The sequence below is a fragment of the Nestor notabilis genome, unplaced genomic scaffold, assembly GCF_000696875.1.
Source record: "Nestor notabilis isolate BGI_N333 unplaced genomic scaffold, ASM69687v1 scaffold15215, whole genome shotgun sequence".
NCBI classification, from domain to species: Eukaryota; Metazoa; Chordata; class Aves; order Psittaciformes; family Psittacidae; genus Nestor; species Nestor notabilis.
In genome coordinates, this window is record NW_009928049.1 from 30,939 (window position 1) to 49,419 (window position 18,481).

An 18,481-nucleotide genomic window follows, 5' to 3' on the forward strand; every position below is an offset into this window, starting at 1 on the left:
CTTCCTTATATAAAATATAAGTTGCTCCCAACTAACTTTCTATGTGCTGCCACTGTCTCAGGTTTTACACTTGGCCTTGGTTTCCTGAATACAGACTGGAGTGTTATTTGCTTTTGTTCTGTTTGCAAACCCCTTAGTACAGCATGACTCAAGTTAACTGGAACTACTAGACTCTATGCTGAAAGAAATTACTGCTACTGGAAAGAAAAGGCACTGTACAAAGAAATAATGTTTCCAAATTCTTCTCATGGTGACATTCATTTACAGCATAGGTAATGAAAGCCCTTTCACACAGGCAAGTGATTTAAATGACTAGGTTCCATGCACTAAAACAAACACTGATACCTTTAAAAAAAGAAGCATGAAGACACCTTCCATTATCTGTACCTGCTTAGATGATACAATAGCATATACAAAGTACAACTCACAAGTGGTTGCTTTTCTAAAATCCAAAAGGATTAAAGACACTGCTGGCAAGCGTGTGGTTTTGAAGGAAAGCCAAGTTCACTGAAGTCTGTAAGCACTACTGTCACTTAACTAACATCAATGGCAATTTTAAGAGTAACAATACTTCTTTCACCCAAGGACAGAGGTTTCCAACATTAAAGCAGGAGAAGATGGACACATGAAGGCTGAAGTAATGAAAAAAACATAAATTAATAAGCTTACAGAGAAATAAAGAGGAATATAAAATGAGGAAGAAAAAAAGCAAACGGAGATTTCATAGAGAACTTTGGTACAGAGAGGCAGACAGACTTGCAGCAGGGGATATGCCGGAATAAATATTATTCAGATGAATGTCAGTTCTAACATTAAAGTTTCTGTTAACAAGATTAAATGCTAAAGAAATAAATGTGGAAGTTAGAGCTGTAATCTTCAGGAGGTACAAGAACTTTCAGGAAGGAAAATTGAAAGGGAGATTCAAGAAGCAACTCCAAATGTTAAGATCTCAGCCTTTGCCCTGCAAGGTGGCACTGTGGATCAAAAATGACAAGGTACCACAGAGCAAATATGGTGCTAGAGAATATTCCAGGACAAAGAAAAGTTTATTGAGAGATGCAGACAGGATTCATTTGCATTACAGGAATTCTCTCCCCTGTGCTGAATGTGACTTCATATGCTAGAGACAATAGATTTCTTCTTTTAGCGGGTCTCCTAGAAAGTTGATGAAGTAATGTCATCCCTAGGATGCTACCCGAATAAGATATCCAAATAAGCAGGACAGAAGGATTTGCAAACCTAAAAGTAGCGTTTGAATCATTCTTCACCCAATGTATCACAGCAAGGGAAGGATAATGTACACTGCAGAAAACAAAGGCCTAACACAAAGCAGAAGAGGTCAGTTAAACTCAGCACTTAGCACACATAAGGCTGCATGAAAGGACATAAAATACACGGAGAAATAGTTTTGCATGTGCAGACTTCAGAAAACAGCAGAAAGGGAATGCACTGGCATACTGGTAGCTAAACCAGGCCCACAACATAGGCTTGAGTGGTGGAACATAACAGCCAGTAGCACCTAATGGCTAACATGCTCTCAGAGCACACTTCTGACCTGGACAAACTAGCATTCTGCTGGAAACTGTGCCTAGCCATTGCCTGGTACTGAATATATCATGGATCATTCTCAACAGGCAGTTTAGTCTCAGACACTCTGTAGGGTTTTGTTGTTGATGGGTTTTTGTGTGCTTCAGGTCCACTGAGAAGACTGATTTCTTCTGATATAATCTAAAAAACTGCTTCAATTCAGACTGCCAGAGAAATTTTGCTCCAAGGAGAGAACTGCTCCCTTTTAGACAGTCTCCAAAACTTAATTTAGCTATATCTTACTCCATATCTATGTAACAAAGGCTCCTCCAAACAAGAGAAATCTAGGATGCGTAAAGCCTAAATCAGGGAAAAAGAGGATGCACTGCCTTGCAGCAAAGAAAAATATAACAGTGGGCTCAGGTGAGCCACAGATATGCCTGCACAGCTAGTAAGACTGTTGATGATTGAATGTAAGAGGCTTTTTGAGGCAAAACTAAGACCCAAGCTTTGCACAACAGCACTGACATGTAGCAGAGCTCCTATATTTAAAGCTAAAGAAATAGACAGAATTTCATTTTAGATGGAACTTCAGGAAGTATGTAACATAGGAAAATTGAATTAACAGTAAAACCAAAGAGACACAGAGATTAAGTAATTTCCCCAAGCTCACGAGAGCCATGGCACAGCCAAAGTCTTTGTCCATTTCCTCAGTCACTAAATCAGCTTTGCCCTTCTTCAGCTGTGAAATTCCATCCATTAAAATTGCAGTGCAAACATCAGTAGTATCATTGTCAAGAGCAGTAATTCTCTATATAAACAATACCTCCTCCCATCTTCGGCTTCAAAACACATTTATTTGAAGTCAGAAAGGCAAAGCTAGCTACTTTAAAGTTTTGAAGCAAATCTGGCCTTCAAATTAGCAACAGACCAGAAGAGTGATAGTATTACTGGCTAAACACAGGCGTTAACCAAATGCACTACTATATATTCAAAAGACTGAGTTTTGAAGTAAGCTTACTTCTGAATAAGAAGGTTATGAAACTTTAAAGCAAGAAATTATGAAATTTCACAAGAGACTTTGTAGCAAAGAGTGCATATTGCTTCCAAAATAAAACCAACAAAACAAGCTTTTAAATATTACACGTTCTTATCAGCAAGGGACAGAGTGTTTGATCTTTGTTCTCTCCTGTATCTTAGTATTTGATCTGACCTTAGAGAAATGAACTAGCTATATAACAAGAGAATTTCATTCTACATATCTAATCAAGTGAGCATGTAAGAACTTAACCCAGAAACCAAACAATGAGACCAAGGGAGCTAATTATATTAAGTATCATTTTAATATATAGAAATAATTTTAAAAGTGCAGAGTTATGGACTTGTACAGAGGCAAGCAGGGAACTTGCACAGTCCTGCTGGCAAGTACTGCTACACTAACACATTCCTCAACAGGCATTTAGCTTTGAAGGGCCAAAACGCTTGAACTGCGTGTCTGTCTTTACCTTGTCCATCATTCGAGAGAAAAATGCTGAAGCATCAATCTTTCAATAACAGTAAAGCAATTCTGCAAAGTCTACTCCGCCAGGGCCCCCTCCCAGAATGAGGGAGCAGCGCCTGCTCCACCAAAAGCCAGCGACAGCTACTCCCAGGGTGGCCACAAGAGGCTGTGCGAGAGCCACGCAAAGCCCTCCTTTGCAAAGGCTGAGCTCCGACCCAAGCACCCCACCAGACTGAAATGCTGAGCAAGTACAAAAAAACCCGATGTGCTGTTTCCATAGTGCCACATCAACTTACTTGCAAGACCGCAGCTGGGACTACGTGCATTCAGTTTCTTTCAGATGCATTCACAGTGAGCACTGGCCCACAAAGCTTATGGAAAGATCAGTGTAATCTGTTCTGAGCAGCAGAGCAGTCTAAGCAAGGTACTGTTAAACAGCTAAACTATAACAACTGCTTAATCATTGAACAGCCTGTGTTGGAAGGGACCTTAAGGACCACCTAGTTCCAACCCCCTTGCCATGGGACACCAGGACAGGGTTGCTCAAAGGCCCATCCAATTGAATCACCCCTTTAGCAAATACACAGAAATATACATTATTAGCTTCAAAACCTGGTTTTGAACGTTAAATTCTGTATGAAACAAAAGCTCATCAGTAAGATGGCTCGGGTGTGAATGGGGATGTCATCTTGGGCTTCTCAAAACATCATTGCATCTCTACCAGCTGGCACTTTTTGGAGATGGACTGCAGTACAAATCAGTTTTGCATCATAGCTTCTACACTTTTATTTTGACCAGTCAATAAAGCACAGGCAGAGATAAGGTGAAGTGTAGGCACCAAACAAAATTATTACTGACAGGTTCTCTCACCCAATTCACTGTTGTCATCCACCAAAATAATTTCATGAAGGAGGTGTGCAGGAGTGCGATCCAGAACACTGTGCACTGTGCGAAGCAGGGCAGAAAGCGCTTCGTTGTAGAAACAGATGATAACACTGGCAGATGGCAGATCCGCAGGGTAGGACTTCTCTCTACATCTGCAAACAGAGATGCAGTAGTTATCACTTTATTTTCACTGAGATTTCCACAGGGCTAGGCCTCTATTGAAACTTCATAAATAACAAGCAAACATTAAATGTGTAGGAAGAATCCCTAAGTTGAATATAAAGAGCCCAGGTGTATAACACCTATAGTAGGGCTCAGCACATTAAGTTACTTTCCACATAATACAGACTTACAATTAATACTGCTAATTGTTAGAAAACAGAGGATATCACAGACTGGAGTAGAAGTAAAAAACACATATCCTCAAGACACAGACAAGAGAAAACACTAAGGGCTTGTTTCAGCTGCCAAAACACTGTCTAGTACCCTCAAGCAGCTCAGGCATGTACAGGAATGGCAAATATGACATGAGGCCTACAAAAACCCCACAGCTTTACTGGCCAGCTGCTCAAGACCAGGTTGGATATCCCAGAATATCTCAAATGGTGCTAAATACCTATCCAGACAAGCAAGGTTGGGATTCAGCCCAGAGATTAAGATGCTTATGTCTAGTCTCTGCTGTCAGGTGAGTGTAGATTTAGCCCGCCCTAAAGCTGACAAAGTGCATTTTGTCAGCTGAAGAGCTCTGCATGCTTCATTAACTGCATTGCCTGGATCTTTGCTAATTATAATAAAAGCAGAGAGAACTAACATGCAGTTATGCAAGATTAAGCATCTTAATCTGCAAGCTGAATCCCACTCAAAACAGGACATCATTCTTTCTTTTTCCTTGTCTTCAAAATTTTGCCCATGCTCATAACAGGGCACAGTATCACAGATTAATACCATACAAAGATGCCAGGCATGAGAGAACACAATAAAAAATAAGAAATTATAAATGAAAACCCAAAAGTACACAAAAAGAGTTTGAACTGGCTTGGAAGGAAGTCAGCTTTTGAAAACGACATTTCAGCAATTATGATTCACTACATTTATCCACACCAGGGAAACCAGTAGAAAAACAGATGCAGGTCTATTTATTTTTCAGTTCAATGTTGGTTTTGTCAGGGGTTTTTTATTGTTGTTATAGCAGTGGGTTCCCCCCCCCCCCAATGCATCAGACATATTATAGAAAAATATCTGCTTTTTAACTGGAAGTACTGAGAGCAGTGCAATCCTAATATCAACCAAAGACTTCAAATTGAGAAACAGAGAATCTCTGTCATCAGTCATTCTTCTATATTATCCTCTGTAGGTTTACAACAAATGTGAAATAGTACATAAGGTGAAAGTCTTTCAGTAATGCTGGAACATTTAATGTCCATCTTTCAAAGGTACCAAACAGCATCTCTTCTTATAGTTACAGTCTACCTCAAAATGAAGCTTAAAAAAATAGAAATATTAAAGCATGCTACAAGTAGCTGAGTACACAGCTAACAAGATGAGAGACATGTAATACTACTATTGCATGAAAGAAAGTTTGATTCCTTTTCCACACTGATTTTTATTTCAAGAATTATTTTTGGAATCTTGTTTCTATCAAAATAGTTGTCTGCCAATCCTACTACTCACAAAAATTAAATATGATAAAAGTTTGAATAAATGTATAGCCAATCCAGTTCTTCATTAAGCATTCTTAAGTGAATTAAGAATCAGGAAAAACAGCTGTTGTCAGGGAGTAGCAGTCTTTCTTTTTTCATGGAGCCTGGTTTCTCTGGGGCTTTACCTATCACATACCTTTTCTAGATGGCAAAAAATGAGATCTTCAGAAACAACATCCAGTCAGGGGGAAAAAAAAAAAAAAAAAAAAAAACCACAACCAAAAAGACAGAAGAGACCAAAGGATAAAAATCCCATTTAAAGGATTAAAAAAAATCCTGTTTAAAACACTCCTGTTCAAAACAGCTGAAAATCAGCCTTCAGCAACACAGGAGACCGAGAGAGTTTAACAGAAATGTAGTACCTAAAACACTAAATACATCAGGTATAATATAAAACATAAGTAACAAGTCCTTGAACACATGAAATTATAGCATGTTCTCTCCAAAAAATAGCACATACTTTGCATCTCTTGTATCGGGCACCTCCCTGTGGTATCCCAGTCGATTACTGATAAGCATATTGAAAGCATGCTTCTGGTAGCCCAAGTCTCTCACTTCCTGATCTTCTTCATTAAAAATCATTCCTGCAAAAGAAACATGTCAAGATCAGTTAATTAGGCTCAAAAATATCCTTTGGAAACAATCAAGGATTGAAATGCATGCTGTAACCTCCCCTAAACCACACCATGTTCGTTAAAAATCCCTCTAGTTTTGCAAAGTGTATTTTTGTGCAACTATTTCTGTTACCTCTCACAAATAGATAGTACTTATGAGTATAACTTGTAGTATTTATTGCAGCTGTGATAAAATGAAATCGTTCTCCAAAGACTGGTGGCTCTCTTGTGTTTACTGCCATACCAGACACATTGCCTTCATTTAAATGTCCTCTAATTCCTAACATCACCTAAAAGCCAACATCAAACAAGCAACAGAACATAGACTTTGGCACACAACACAGCAGCACCTACCCATACAAATGAAGGGTCTGTCATGGGATTTTTGAGAGAGAAAAACAGATTTACAGTGTTAAAAAACTCCTCACAATAGCAGTTCCAGTTTCATAAAGTTTTCTAAAGTTGCAGTATCATAAAAATAGCTATGAAAGAACTATAAACTTCGTGTTTATCTCACCTGGGACTTTGTCAGCAAGTAAAACAGCAACAGAGCTAGCTGTTTCTATACTGATTATTTTAACAGAAGCATCAACTGTTGCTGAGCATGGCTGGTATAAGTAAATACACTGCTAGAGGCCAAGATGAAATCCTCAGTGCCATCCTGCCTGCCTGCCTTGCCTCAGTGCCATAGGCTTTTCTCCCACTGAGCCATAAACTCACCAGTGTGGAAAGAAATGAAATACTATGGTACGTCACTCAACTCTTCTACGGCAAAAGAGGAGGGAAGCATGCCTGCTAGCCACTTCTGCAACAGTTCAGGTAGCAGAGCAATGACTCTTTATTGTCTGTTCAGCTGGCAGCACAGAATGAGATGCATATGTCCTCTCCGGCTATTATCAAGCTACACTAGCAATTTCACTTAAATTTCAATACAAGAAGCAAGCAAGGATCAGGTAATTTATCTCCTTCCACTCTGCCCATCATCTCCATACAACTTGAAATCTGCAGAAACTCATTAACAAAGGAGTTAGTCATTCACATGCTACCATACATCCAGGATAATATGTTTCACGGAATCATTGACTGATTCATGCTGGAAGGCACATCTGGTCTAATCTCCTCCTCAAAGTAGGTCCAACCAGATAAGGTTGCTCAGAACTTGCGCAGTTAGTTTTGAAAGCCTCCAGTTTTTCCAGGCATGGAGAATCTACAACCTCTTCATTTCCCTATTTTAGCATTTGACCACCATCACACTAAAAATGTTTTTCTTCTTACCTAACTGAAATCTCCTCCTCACTCCAATTTCTTATCATAACCCCATGGACCTCCAGAAAGAGTCTGGCTCCATCTTCCCTACAGCCTTCCATTAAGCTGCTGTTGACAGCAATAAAATCTCACCCCTCAGCCTCCTCTCTAAGGCAGAATAAACCAAATCCTCTTGGCTTTTCTTCATATCTCATGTTCTCCAGTTTTCAACAGCTATGCAAAAGCCAGCTGAGCGCAAGCACAGAGAAAATGAGATCACTTAAAAAACATAACAGAAAATCATTAAAAGCGTTAAAGCTTTCTTCCTTTTCAAACAAGTAGCCCTGTTGGCCTTCAGAGCACAGCTGTGTCACTACCAGTTGTGTTTCGGCAACAAAGTCTACCTATAGGTGCAAGAGGACCTTCTAGAAGGAATCCTGTGCATCCACATTCCCACTAGTCACATTTACCACCCCATTGTTTTTAGTCGTGAGTACAGCAATGGCAATGCAGCTGCACTATCAAACACCTCAAGAGCAGATGTCTTGACATTTATGCAGGACCAAGTGGGAACCACTGGGTAGTGAGTGATACATGCAGAAGATGAACGATACACCCACATAGTGTGTCTTGTGGTGACTGGCTATTGTGCTCCTGGATGAGTGCTCCCACTGTGGATAAGGTGAGTTTACAGTGGCAGTGCCACTCTTCCAGCACTAGCAGTCCAAGGATTAAGTCAGTCCTCCTTTAAACCATTGCATTTCCAAGTAAGATTTCCAGACACCCTGCTCTATTATTCTTGTATACTCAGCATTACAGTAACACCGTGCCACCACGTCAACTTAAAACTTTCCCTTCATAAAGCACAAGCTCAAGAAACACATACCAAATGTTTCATTCTACATTCCATCCATATCCAACCCCTAACTACTTTTTGCTTCTGGATATGGGTAAGAAGGGGTGCTATTATTTTTCAAATGTTCTCATAAAGAACAACATCCAGAAACAGAGGCAAAAGGCTTGAAAGATTTCAGTACAAACAGCAGATAAAAGTCTTTGAAAAATAAGGGCTTTACAATCAAAACATCACCTTAGGCTTTACTTCAGCAGTGTTATGTGGCACTCTCAGACTGAAATAAAAAAGATAGATTGTCCTACCAGATGACAGCTTGTTTTTGGCTATCACATACCAACTTTCTTTTCATTTATTTTTGCTTCGTGTGTTTATCACTGCCCTACCCTAGATAGACAGGAAGCCCTTTCCTGCAGCACCTGATCTAGTTCTAACAGAGAGCCAGCTGACTCCTGATGATTCATGTAGAATTTATCCTGGCACTGTAATTCCCCTTGGCTTTCACCACTCAAACCAGTCACTTGGTTTGAAGATCAAGCGATTTTTCAGTTTAAAAGCTCCTATTTCTTTCCTGGACCATACTGAATAGTTGGAAAGAAATGGCCATCTCTGGACTGGCCTTCACCTCACTTAGCTCTCATGATAAACATTTGTAATGCCACAGGGCAATTGGCATTTCTCCTACATAGTCAACACAGGTCTAATGATCAACTCAGAAACTGAAGTTTGGTAAAGTTCTATAAACTCTTGAAGCTTTTGATCCACCATTTATCCAAAGCAATGACAGAGGATTTGAGTCAGATACAAGTATTAAACTCTTGGCTATAAAGGTTACTACGCCTTATTTCCCAAAACAGCAGCAGAAACCAATACCACACCAGTATCTGCCCCCAGACTTAAAGAAAGTCTGCAAGCCAACGCGCAACATGCCTCAGTTTGCACGTCTGAACACAGCAGTGAATAAGCTGTAAGCAGTTAAATATACAAAGTATTTTAATTTGGAAGGCAAGTTTGGAAGACAAAACCAAATCATCTCATTGATGAAATATGCTCCAATGAAACACAGACTTTTGTTGGTACAAATTAAGCATGATTTGGCCCTAACCACTGTCATATCAATAAATCTTTCATTGTATTTTTCTCCCAATCACATTTCTTGTACATGATTTCATGCTTCAAGGATATTCTCCAAATCAATGGGTACTCTTCACTATGTGTTATTAAGCTATTTTTAACTACTGCAGACAAAGAGAGTGTCTCTGTAGCTAATCAAAGTTTATGTATTTGAGGCCAATCAATATAGGAGTAAGCTATGAAACAAGCATACACTGAACCTTCCAAAAGGAAGAATTACATCAAGAGTAGACACCTTGCTGTAATCCAGTCCCATCACTACCACTTACACAGCACAGCTCTAAATGTCAGGAATGGTATATTTTGGATTAAACACAGTAGAATAAGATTCAATTAATTCTTAATGAGGAGAGCCACTAGTATCACTTGCATTTTAACAAACCAACTTACTTCATTACACAATTTTCTCTAAGATCCTTAAAACGAATACACAACAAAAACCACTTGATATCTCATTTCACCTACTATTTTAATAAGTTGTCACTAACACTGTACACCACTTACCCATTTCAGGAGAGAATTCAACCTCCCCTTTAACTGGGTCCTGGACATGATTTCCAAGGTGATTTCCTATCTTATTCTCTTTCTGTTGCAATTCAGGTATATGAATTGGCCCCCGTGTAAAACGGGGGTAGAATTTTTTTGGAAATGGCCTCTGAGGTTCCAGCCCCTTGACGGGCACATTCTTGAAGGATTGGTTCTCTTCACTGAAGTTGAAATACACAAAGAGCAGAAGTGTCCAGGTCACAGATGTGAAAAGGCACCCATAGCAGAAATAGCGTAGTGTGACACTTCCCATTGTAGACTTAGCATCGTTGAGGACCCATTCTCAATTACCTGAAAGAGAGTGAAAACACATATATTGAGTGGTGCCTGGTACCTCATCAGGAACATCACCAAGAGCCTAGTGATATACCACAATTAAAGGTAAAATGATTAATTTTTCCTCATAATAGTTATATAATTATCTCACTTGCACAACAGTATATTCCTTGCATGCCTGCATTTGTTTAAACGTATCACTATTTAACTAAAGATACTACACACAGGGAATTGATTCTTCACAGAATCACACAGAATGGTTGACATCAAAGGGGACATCTGGAGGTCACACTGTCCAACCCCCTTGTTCAAGCACAGCCACCTTGAGCCAGTTGCCCAAAAGTAAGTTCACACATGTCCATTTCTGTAGTTCAGTTCTTATCCTAAAGCATGGAATGAGAGAACATGGACTCAAAAAGCTACATAGTTCAGTCCTTCTTGACGCAAATTTAAAAACAGCCATTATGAGCATCCCAGAAATTCCAGAAATCATGGGATGCAATTTAACAATACATAGCTTTAAGATCATCACATTTACAGATACTCTTCTCTGCAGAAAGAAACAGATGTGACACAGAGAAAGAGCAAAAAGCTCCAAGGTAATTTACTGGGCTTTGTAAGCCTCTGCAGACTCCAGAAGAGCTTCCACACTCCCTAGAGGAAATGTCCACCTACAGCTGGAAGAAAGCAACCCAGCCCAGAGTTTCACTTTAGGCACCCATCCACTAGCACAATTTCCCCAAACTATACTGAAAATTACTACCATAAGAAATCCCTGAAATGAAGCATATGAAGCTGGTGATAAAATTCTATTTACAGCCCAAGAGAACCAGGTAAACTTCTGGAGTTTTTCAAATCTAAGAAAGGCTAAAAACAAATAAACAAACAAACAAAAAAACAACCACACAAAAAAAATCACAAACAACCCAAACCAAAAAGCCCACAAACACCAACCAATATAACCAAACCCCAAAGACTATACATCTCTGTTTCCAAAACTGAGAAAAACACTAACTCGAAGAATTAGATAGCTCTCATCATTAGCTAGACACAGCAAATCCTCTGCACAGTAAGAAGAGTCAAGAAACCATTAAATCACCTTTCAACTAGCAAAACATTTGTTTTAAACGAAAAAACAAAGTATTGGGGTGGCAGTCAAGCGTTTGTGATGATGCATTTTTCAGACTTGTAAAAGTCAGAAACTACCAGAAATCTTCAGGTCAGTCCGGCAAAGAATAAACCAGAACAATATTTATGAGTACAAACACATTATTCCCTTCTCAATATGGAAAACTACTAAAAAGAGGTAAAAGGCGTTCATTATCCCAAAGAAACCTATAAAGATCCTGCTTATTTTCACAATGTAATTCTGAGTCCTAAGTGACTTACATCCAAAAAAACATGTCAAAATTCCAGCTCACATTTCCCAGACAGCACCGGGTCATTGCCTCCCTTCAAAAAGAAAATATCCACAAAGTAAAATAAAGACAAAAAAAGAAAACCAAACCAAAACCCCAAAGAAACCAAGGCACCCACCCTCCCCCCCCCCAAACCTCCTAAAAAAATAATCTACACACTATTCTTACCACGCCAAATACCCTCACTTGCAAAGCAACAATCTCTGCAGCAAAGCCCAAGAAGCTTAACAAGGTCTTAACCAGGTTTGAAATCTCACACTGACCCTGTGCACACAGATGAATTGCATGCTCTGTGAAACAGGCTCTAACACTGTCACACAGAAATCCTCCTGCTTAACTGCAGAGCCACGAAATTCCCCAGGCAACAAATGCTCTGGGGCAGAAATGATTCAAAACCCCCTCATTCTGGCTAGCACAACAGGTTTACTAGTTAGAGACGTACAGCTCACCAATCCCCAATGCCTTACTCCCTGTGCTAACAGAGGTCAATGATCATACAAAGGTGAATCTAGGCTCAGAAAAACCACATGAAGCTGCAAAGAAGCAAGATTAGATAAACAGCTATATCCTCTCATTGTAATAATTATTCTTGCCAGACAGTGTGCAAACAATTAATACTTAGCCATAAAAGATCTGGGTGCTTGCCAGGTTGGGTTGGGTTTTTTGCATGGCCACAAGGAGGTCATCTGCTGTAAGACTTGTCCAAGCCTAACATACTGCTTCTCAAAACCTGCTAGAATTGTTTTTCCATTCACTATGGTAACACAGATGCACAACCCTAACATCATGGCACATGCACTTACATTACGGAACAGAACTGTTCTACTAAGATAAAAATTACTAACAAAAAGGAACCTTTTCATTTCAGAGCTGTTTGAGGATACAGCTACATTGCAGCTTGCACAGGAAAACCAAAGATCATCCTTGCTATCTCAGGTATGCAAAGCAGAATTCATCAGAGCTGCTTGCCTCTCATTTATAGCTGAGAGCTCCACCTTGTTTCTAACCTCATTAAAGGTAAAATTTGCTCTGACCAACATTAGGCATACTCAAAGACGAAGGGATAAATCAGTAATCACTAGACTCAAAATATGGCCACCTATCCCTTCCAACTCCAAAAAGCCCTCTGCCCTGGCTGAAATCACACAGTTACCATTACAAAGGCAACAAAATGCAAACCTGAGCATGGTATTATTTCCACATGCTTCTTGCTGGAGCAGAACTGCTTCACCTTCTTTTCTCCTCCACTGTTTTGTAGGAGGATACAAAGGTTGAAGTACTGCATGTAAATCAAATGGCAGAACCTCCACAATTCAGAAAACTACACCCTTTCAGTAGCTTGCTATTCAACCAAGACATTTGGTAATTTGTTCAGCAAAGACTCATTATTCATTTTAAGTATCAAATGTTTTGTTAAGACACCTAGTTTTGAAGGCAGAATTAAAAAAAAATAAAAATTAAACCCTAACTATGAACAGCACATTGAGGCTTACTAGTTTATTCACCAACAGACATGCATTTACACAAACACTGTCCTATGGATTTCAACCGCTTCTTCCTTTTAAGCAGCTGCAGGAGTCATAATCTGTGTCGGAGCTGCACACTTCAGTTTTAGACAGATTTATGTTGAGCATGACTTCTTACAGATGTCTTTTAGCAAAGAAGCCACAGTAACTTTTCAAGTCCTAAGAAAAGTCAGTCTTGCTTGGGACCTGCACCGAGGGACCAGAACCTTTCAGTACCACTGCGGTCATTTTAGCATGCAACAAAAAGATAGCCACTTTGATACACACAAGAGGGAAGGAAGAGAGAATACTTCAGCTGGTCACAAGGCCCCAGTTCAGAGCAGTCAGAAGCAGCCACTTGCCCCTGGATTCTTATCTCACCCATTTCCCTCTGCAAGCCATCCAGACACAGTGAATAAAAGCCTTAACCTGTCCAGGCTCCTATGCTCTCCAGTTCTGTGAAGTCTTCTAGGAAACACACTTTGCCAATTTACCCAACAACTGTCTCTGATTGCCTATGCATGGCCTTAATGATGATTGTCTTGAACATCCATCCTCTTCCCAGTTGGTTTCTCCAAGCAGAGTTTTGAAATTCAGCAAAGCCAACCCATTCTTCTTTTGTTTTGCCTTTTCTCTCACTCCCTTTTTTATTTAATGGAGACAAGCTGTCCCTGAATACAGGAGATGCAAAGGATATTCCTTTCAAATCCAAAGTATTAGTATCTTTCTCAGCCCTGATAGATGCTTCAAGAGAAACAGATAATACATGTTAACTCAACAGCCCTAGAGCTCTGCTAATGCAAGCAGAGCTAGCAGGTTTGAACAGTTACCTAGAAACGAATCGGAAAAGCAGAATTGCTTTACTCAGATATTAACATCAATTGGCTTATAAGAAAAATGTTCACATATGCAAATAAATACTGTAATGCTGAGTCCAGTCACCAATAAATTGCTATTTGGACGGTAGAGTTAAAACCCACTTCTATGTATTAATTCAAATGCAAAAGAAAAACACTAATTGCCATTAAAAACAAAAAAATTAAAAAGAAAAAAAAACCCTACGATTTAATCATATGAAGTGGAACAGTTTCACAATACAGTTCCTCACAGATTTTACTGGTAATTGAGACTAGGTTAGAAGGATCTATCCCGTTTCTCCCCTTCATTTCTGAAAAGCAACACAGCTACCAAAAGTAAGTTTCCAAAATACCTCACACAAGAACTCATATAGTGAAAAACATCCAGAATGAATACAACATTTTATCTCCCTTGGCAATGTAGGAGCTTTCACAGCAAATAATAAATAACACTACCTTTAAGTGTTTTACAAAGATTCATTCACATCCACAAGATCCTAGTGATAGATGAAGTTTATGGCTGTTTGCATTGGTATACTTAGGAATCCAGAGATACTTCAATATGAGAAACATAAATCATTCAAGGTGGCAGAATCTCCTACATCAGGAAATTACAATCCATTTTGGAGGCAACTGGGGTGACCAAGAAAGGAAAAAAAATACCTTAGAACCTACCCCCATCAGCACCAGCTCAGAAGAGACCAAAACTGAAAGACAGTACTCCAAGAATTTCTAACGAAACATTCTGCCTTTCAGTGTCTGTCTTGTTGCTCTGTTTTGACTGTCACATATTTATTGCCTGATAGTTTTCAGACTTTGGCAAAGCCTTGGAAACTAGTCTGCAGACCCACATGCCAGAAATGCCAGAAGTAAAATATTCCTCTTTAATTTCCATGAATTCCAGTACAAAAGTCTCAGTTCCCTGCACAAGCAGTAAATCATTGATTTTTTAATTTATTTTTAAGAGAACTACAGCAGTTTAATATTAGTAACTTAGTAAAAGTCTATGAAAGTCGATCAATTGTAAAGCTGGAAAAAAGCCTCCAGGAACCTACCTGTCAGACTTGAGCTTCAGTAATGACTCTGCAGTACTGCTTTCCATGTTGCACCAGCTTCTTTCAGCATCCTTACAGCACTAGCATGACATTCATTTCATACATCGAGCCCAGAATCATTTACATTCACTTAATAATCAGCCCACCAATGATACAATTTTGTTCCCCCAGACAGCCCAGCACAGTTTCAGTTTTCTCATTAGTAACATGTGCAGCAATAACTAACACTGGCCCAGTGTGTTAGCCTTCAGTACTTTTGATGGATGGGGAAAATAAAAAAGCCACCCACAATTAACAGTATTTTGGCTTAAAGAACAAAAGTAGCTACAGGCTGCATACCCTGCCACTGCTTAAACCCTGACATATACTTGGATTAACCTGAAAAGTTTAGTAAACACATCGTATGACTAGGTATTTCATGACTATTCCAAAACCCATGTTTGTCAGAGGTCAAACACAGGACCAGATTAACCTCAAGGCTTTTGAAATAGGAGTAAATTATTTGAGGAAACCTTCAAGTCTGCTTGTAGTTTTTCCAAGATCAGCTTTTCCTCCTTAAAAATAAATAAATAAATTAATTAATTAATTTAGTAAACACATCGTATGACTAGGTATTTCATGACTATTCCAAAACCCATGTTTGTCAGAGGTCAAACACAGGACCAGATTAACCTCAAGGCTTTTGAAATAGGAGTAAATTATTTGAGGAAACCTTCAAGTCTGCTTGTAGTTTTTCCAAGATCAGCTTTTCCTCCTTAAAAATAAATAAATAAATTAATTAATTAATTAAGAAAATGAAGACAGATACACAACTCATACTATCCAGATTTCCTGCAAGACTGCATGTGTATTTTGGACCTATATTAAGCCAACAAACAGTTGTGTACAATTTTAAAGGAACATTCTCATAAAAAAAATTAAACTATTTTTATCTTTCTCCATGGTATTAGGATAATTATTTGCTGCATGACCTTCTACAGATGCTTCTTGTTATGTATAAAGGGGGGGGTCATAAGAAGATAAAGTAACACTACTTACAACTGCATTTTTGCTCTTTTAATAACCTGAACTGTTTATATATTTCTTGGCCTCCAGGATGTTATGGCTATTACCATCACTCGCCTTCCACAACAAACATCAGCATGAACAGGCTTTCCTGTTTTCTTGAATCACCTTTTTTTTGCAAACCAGCAGCAATAACAGTAGGATGAACAGAGGCCAGATTAGGAAGAAGTAGTACTTCAATAATACACTCATCACACGAACAGAGATGCCATTTACGGTGGCTTCTGTACTTTCACAAGAATCGTTTTTTTTCCAGGCATCCTCTACACTGCAACCAGTCTTAAGGGAGAGTCACAGTTAATAGGCCAGCATGATGAAAAAGGGACACCTTAGGCAGCTTTTGTTTCAGACTCCACCACACATCACTAGGAGCAACATCCACTGAACATACATTCTGGAGCACATGAAACACTAAACTTTATTTGTAAATCTCCCTGGCTTTTGCTCTGAATATGCCAACCCAATTTAACTCCTTATAAAACCAAAACACCACAACCTCCTACTGGATTGTTTTAGCACTAAATTGGATATGCCAGTCTGTTTTTAATTAAAAAACATCATTAATTTATGGCCTTACAGGAGGGATGGGTCACTGTACTTTATGAATTAAGTGGCTATATTTGACATGCTATAGGCAGGTAACTACTCATGTAAAGACAGACTGGGCCTACAAGAACCCACCTCATGACATTCAGCAAGGACAAATGCTAAGTCCTGTACCTGGGACAGAAAATCTCCCCAGCCACTGACACAGCCTGGGGAACAGCTCTGCAGAGAAGGACCTGGGGAGGTCTGGCTAAACATAAGCCAGCAGCACGCCCTTGCAGCAAGGACAGCTGACAGCACAGGAGCTTATTAACAGGAGCACAGCCAGCTGACTGAGGGATGCAATTAGACCACTCCACACAGCACTCCGGAAGATCATACACAGAGTACTGTTCCCAGTTTGGAATTTGCCAGTACCAGACAGACATCAGCAAACTGGAGCTACTTCAGTGGAAGACCACCAAGATGGTCAGTCTGGAACACTTGTCCTATGAGAAGCAGCTGAGGATGCTGGGCTTCTTCAGCCTGCAGAAGAGATGGCTTGGGGAAACCTAACAGCAGCCTGCTGCAATGCTACCTACCTACAGGGATGTTATCAAGAAAACAGAACCAGGCTATTTAGTGAGGTGGAAGGTGGGAGAATAAAAAAGTGAAAAAAATACTAATGTAACTCCAGCCACAGCAACCCTCACCCACAGAAATACACTGCGGGCCACAGGCTATCCTCTTGCATAAGATCACTGTTCCCATTCATTTTAATGAGATGACACACTAAGATCTATTTTTAATTAGCCTCTGTAAGTCACTTCTAAATGCAACTTGAAAAGCTTTGAGAGCCAACAATTTAATCATTTCAGCACAGCTTTATGAATACATGTCATGCCACCTAAAATAAAGCCTTCTGGAATGAATACAGGATTTTGATCAACACCATACCGATAAATAATCTTAGAATGCCAGTAAATTTATTATACATCATAGATAAAGAAAGGCACATAGAAAGACTAGTTACATGAAGACCTAACTATACTATAAGCATACTAAGTCTGAAAAGCATGAAGTATTTTAGGAAAAATTTAGAAATTAATCTTTATGTATTTAGGTTCTCACCCCTCGCTATTTTACCACTCACGAGTGACTCATATACTAATTTGTATTTCAGCTTTTGGACTTTAACCAGAGATATCTAAATATTGCATACTGTCATTTTTAATCCTGTTGAATGTATCTTGAAAATCCTCCTCTGGGAATGTAACTTTGCTATCAAGCTTTTAGGAATTTCTCAACTCCAATAAAAAAACTCTACTTAGCAGGCTGCCATACCAGAACGAATGCAAACACTTGAGCATTTTTATAATCAAAATGTGAAGTTCCTTCTTTACCCACCTCCATTTCAAATGCTCTCTCAAAGAAACTGTGAAGCATCTTCTGTAGTAACATCTTCCATTTCTTTGTCAACTCTGAAACATACTGGGGTTTTTTTCCTTACTGATAAAGGATACCCTTCTCCCAACATACTCCTTCTCTCCAAGGAGTAACAGTATTTCACAAGGGCTCTCATTTAAGGACACAATTTTAATGGAAAAAGCAGGTACAAGTTTTGGAAAGAAAAAGTTTCATATGCATCAAGATTGCGTGTTAACAAACAACAGAAAGGGACACTAGTTTTAGTTATAGCCAGTGGCACAACACTGCATCAAGAAAAGTAACATAATAGTCCAACCTGATTAGAGAAAGCAAGTACACTTGGATTA

The 18,481-nt window shown here is 39.2% G+C and overlaps 1 protein-coding gene across 1 annotated transcript in view; it reads right to left on the minus strand.

The window, feature by feature from the left end:
• The window catches only part of GALNT11 (polypeptide N-acetylgalactosaminyltransferase 11), a 33,114-nt gene extending 22,818 nt beyond the window's left edge, over window positions 1-10,296 (minus strand). The window contains exons 1-3 of the mRNA XM_010014353.1: window positions 9,964-10,296; window positions 6,074-6,197; window positions 3,899-4,065 (exon numbers count right to left, since the gene is read on the minus strand). Coding sequence (XP_010012655.1) covers window positions 3,899-4,065; window positions 6,074-6,197; window positions 9,964-10,258 — 586 coding nt within the window. The 5' untranslated portion in view covers window positions 10,259-10,296. The remainder of the gene's footprint in view (window positions 1-3,898; window positions 4,066-6,073; window positions 6,198-9,963) is intronic.
• Window positions 10,297-18,481: the final 8,185 nt, after the last annotated feature.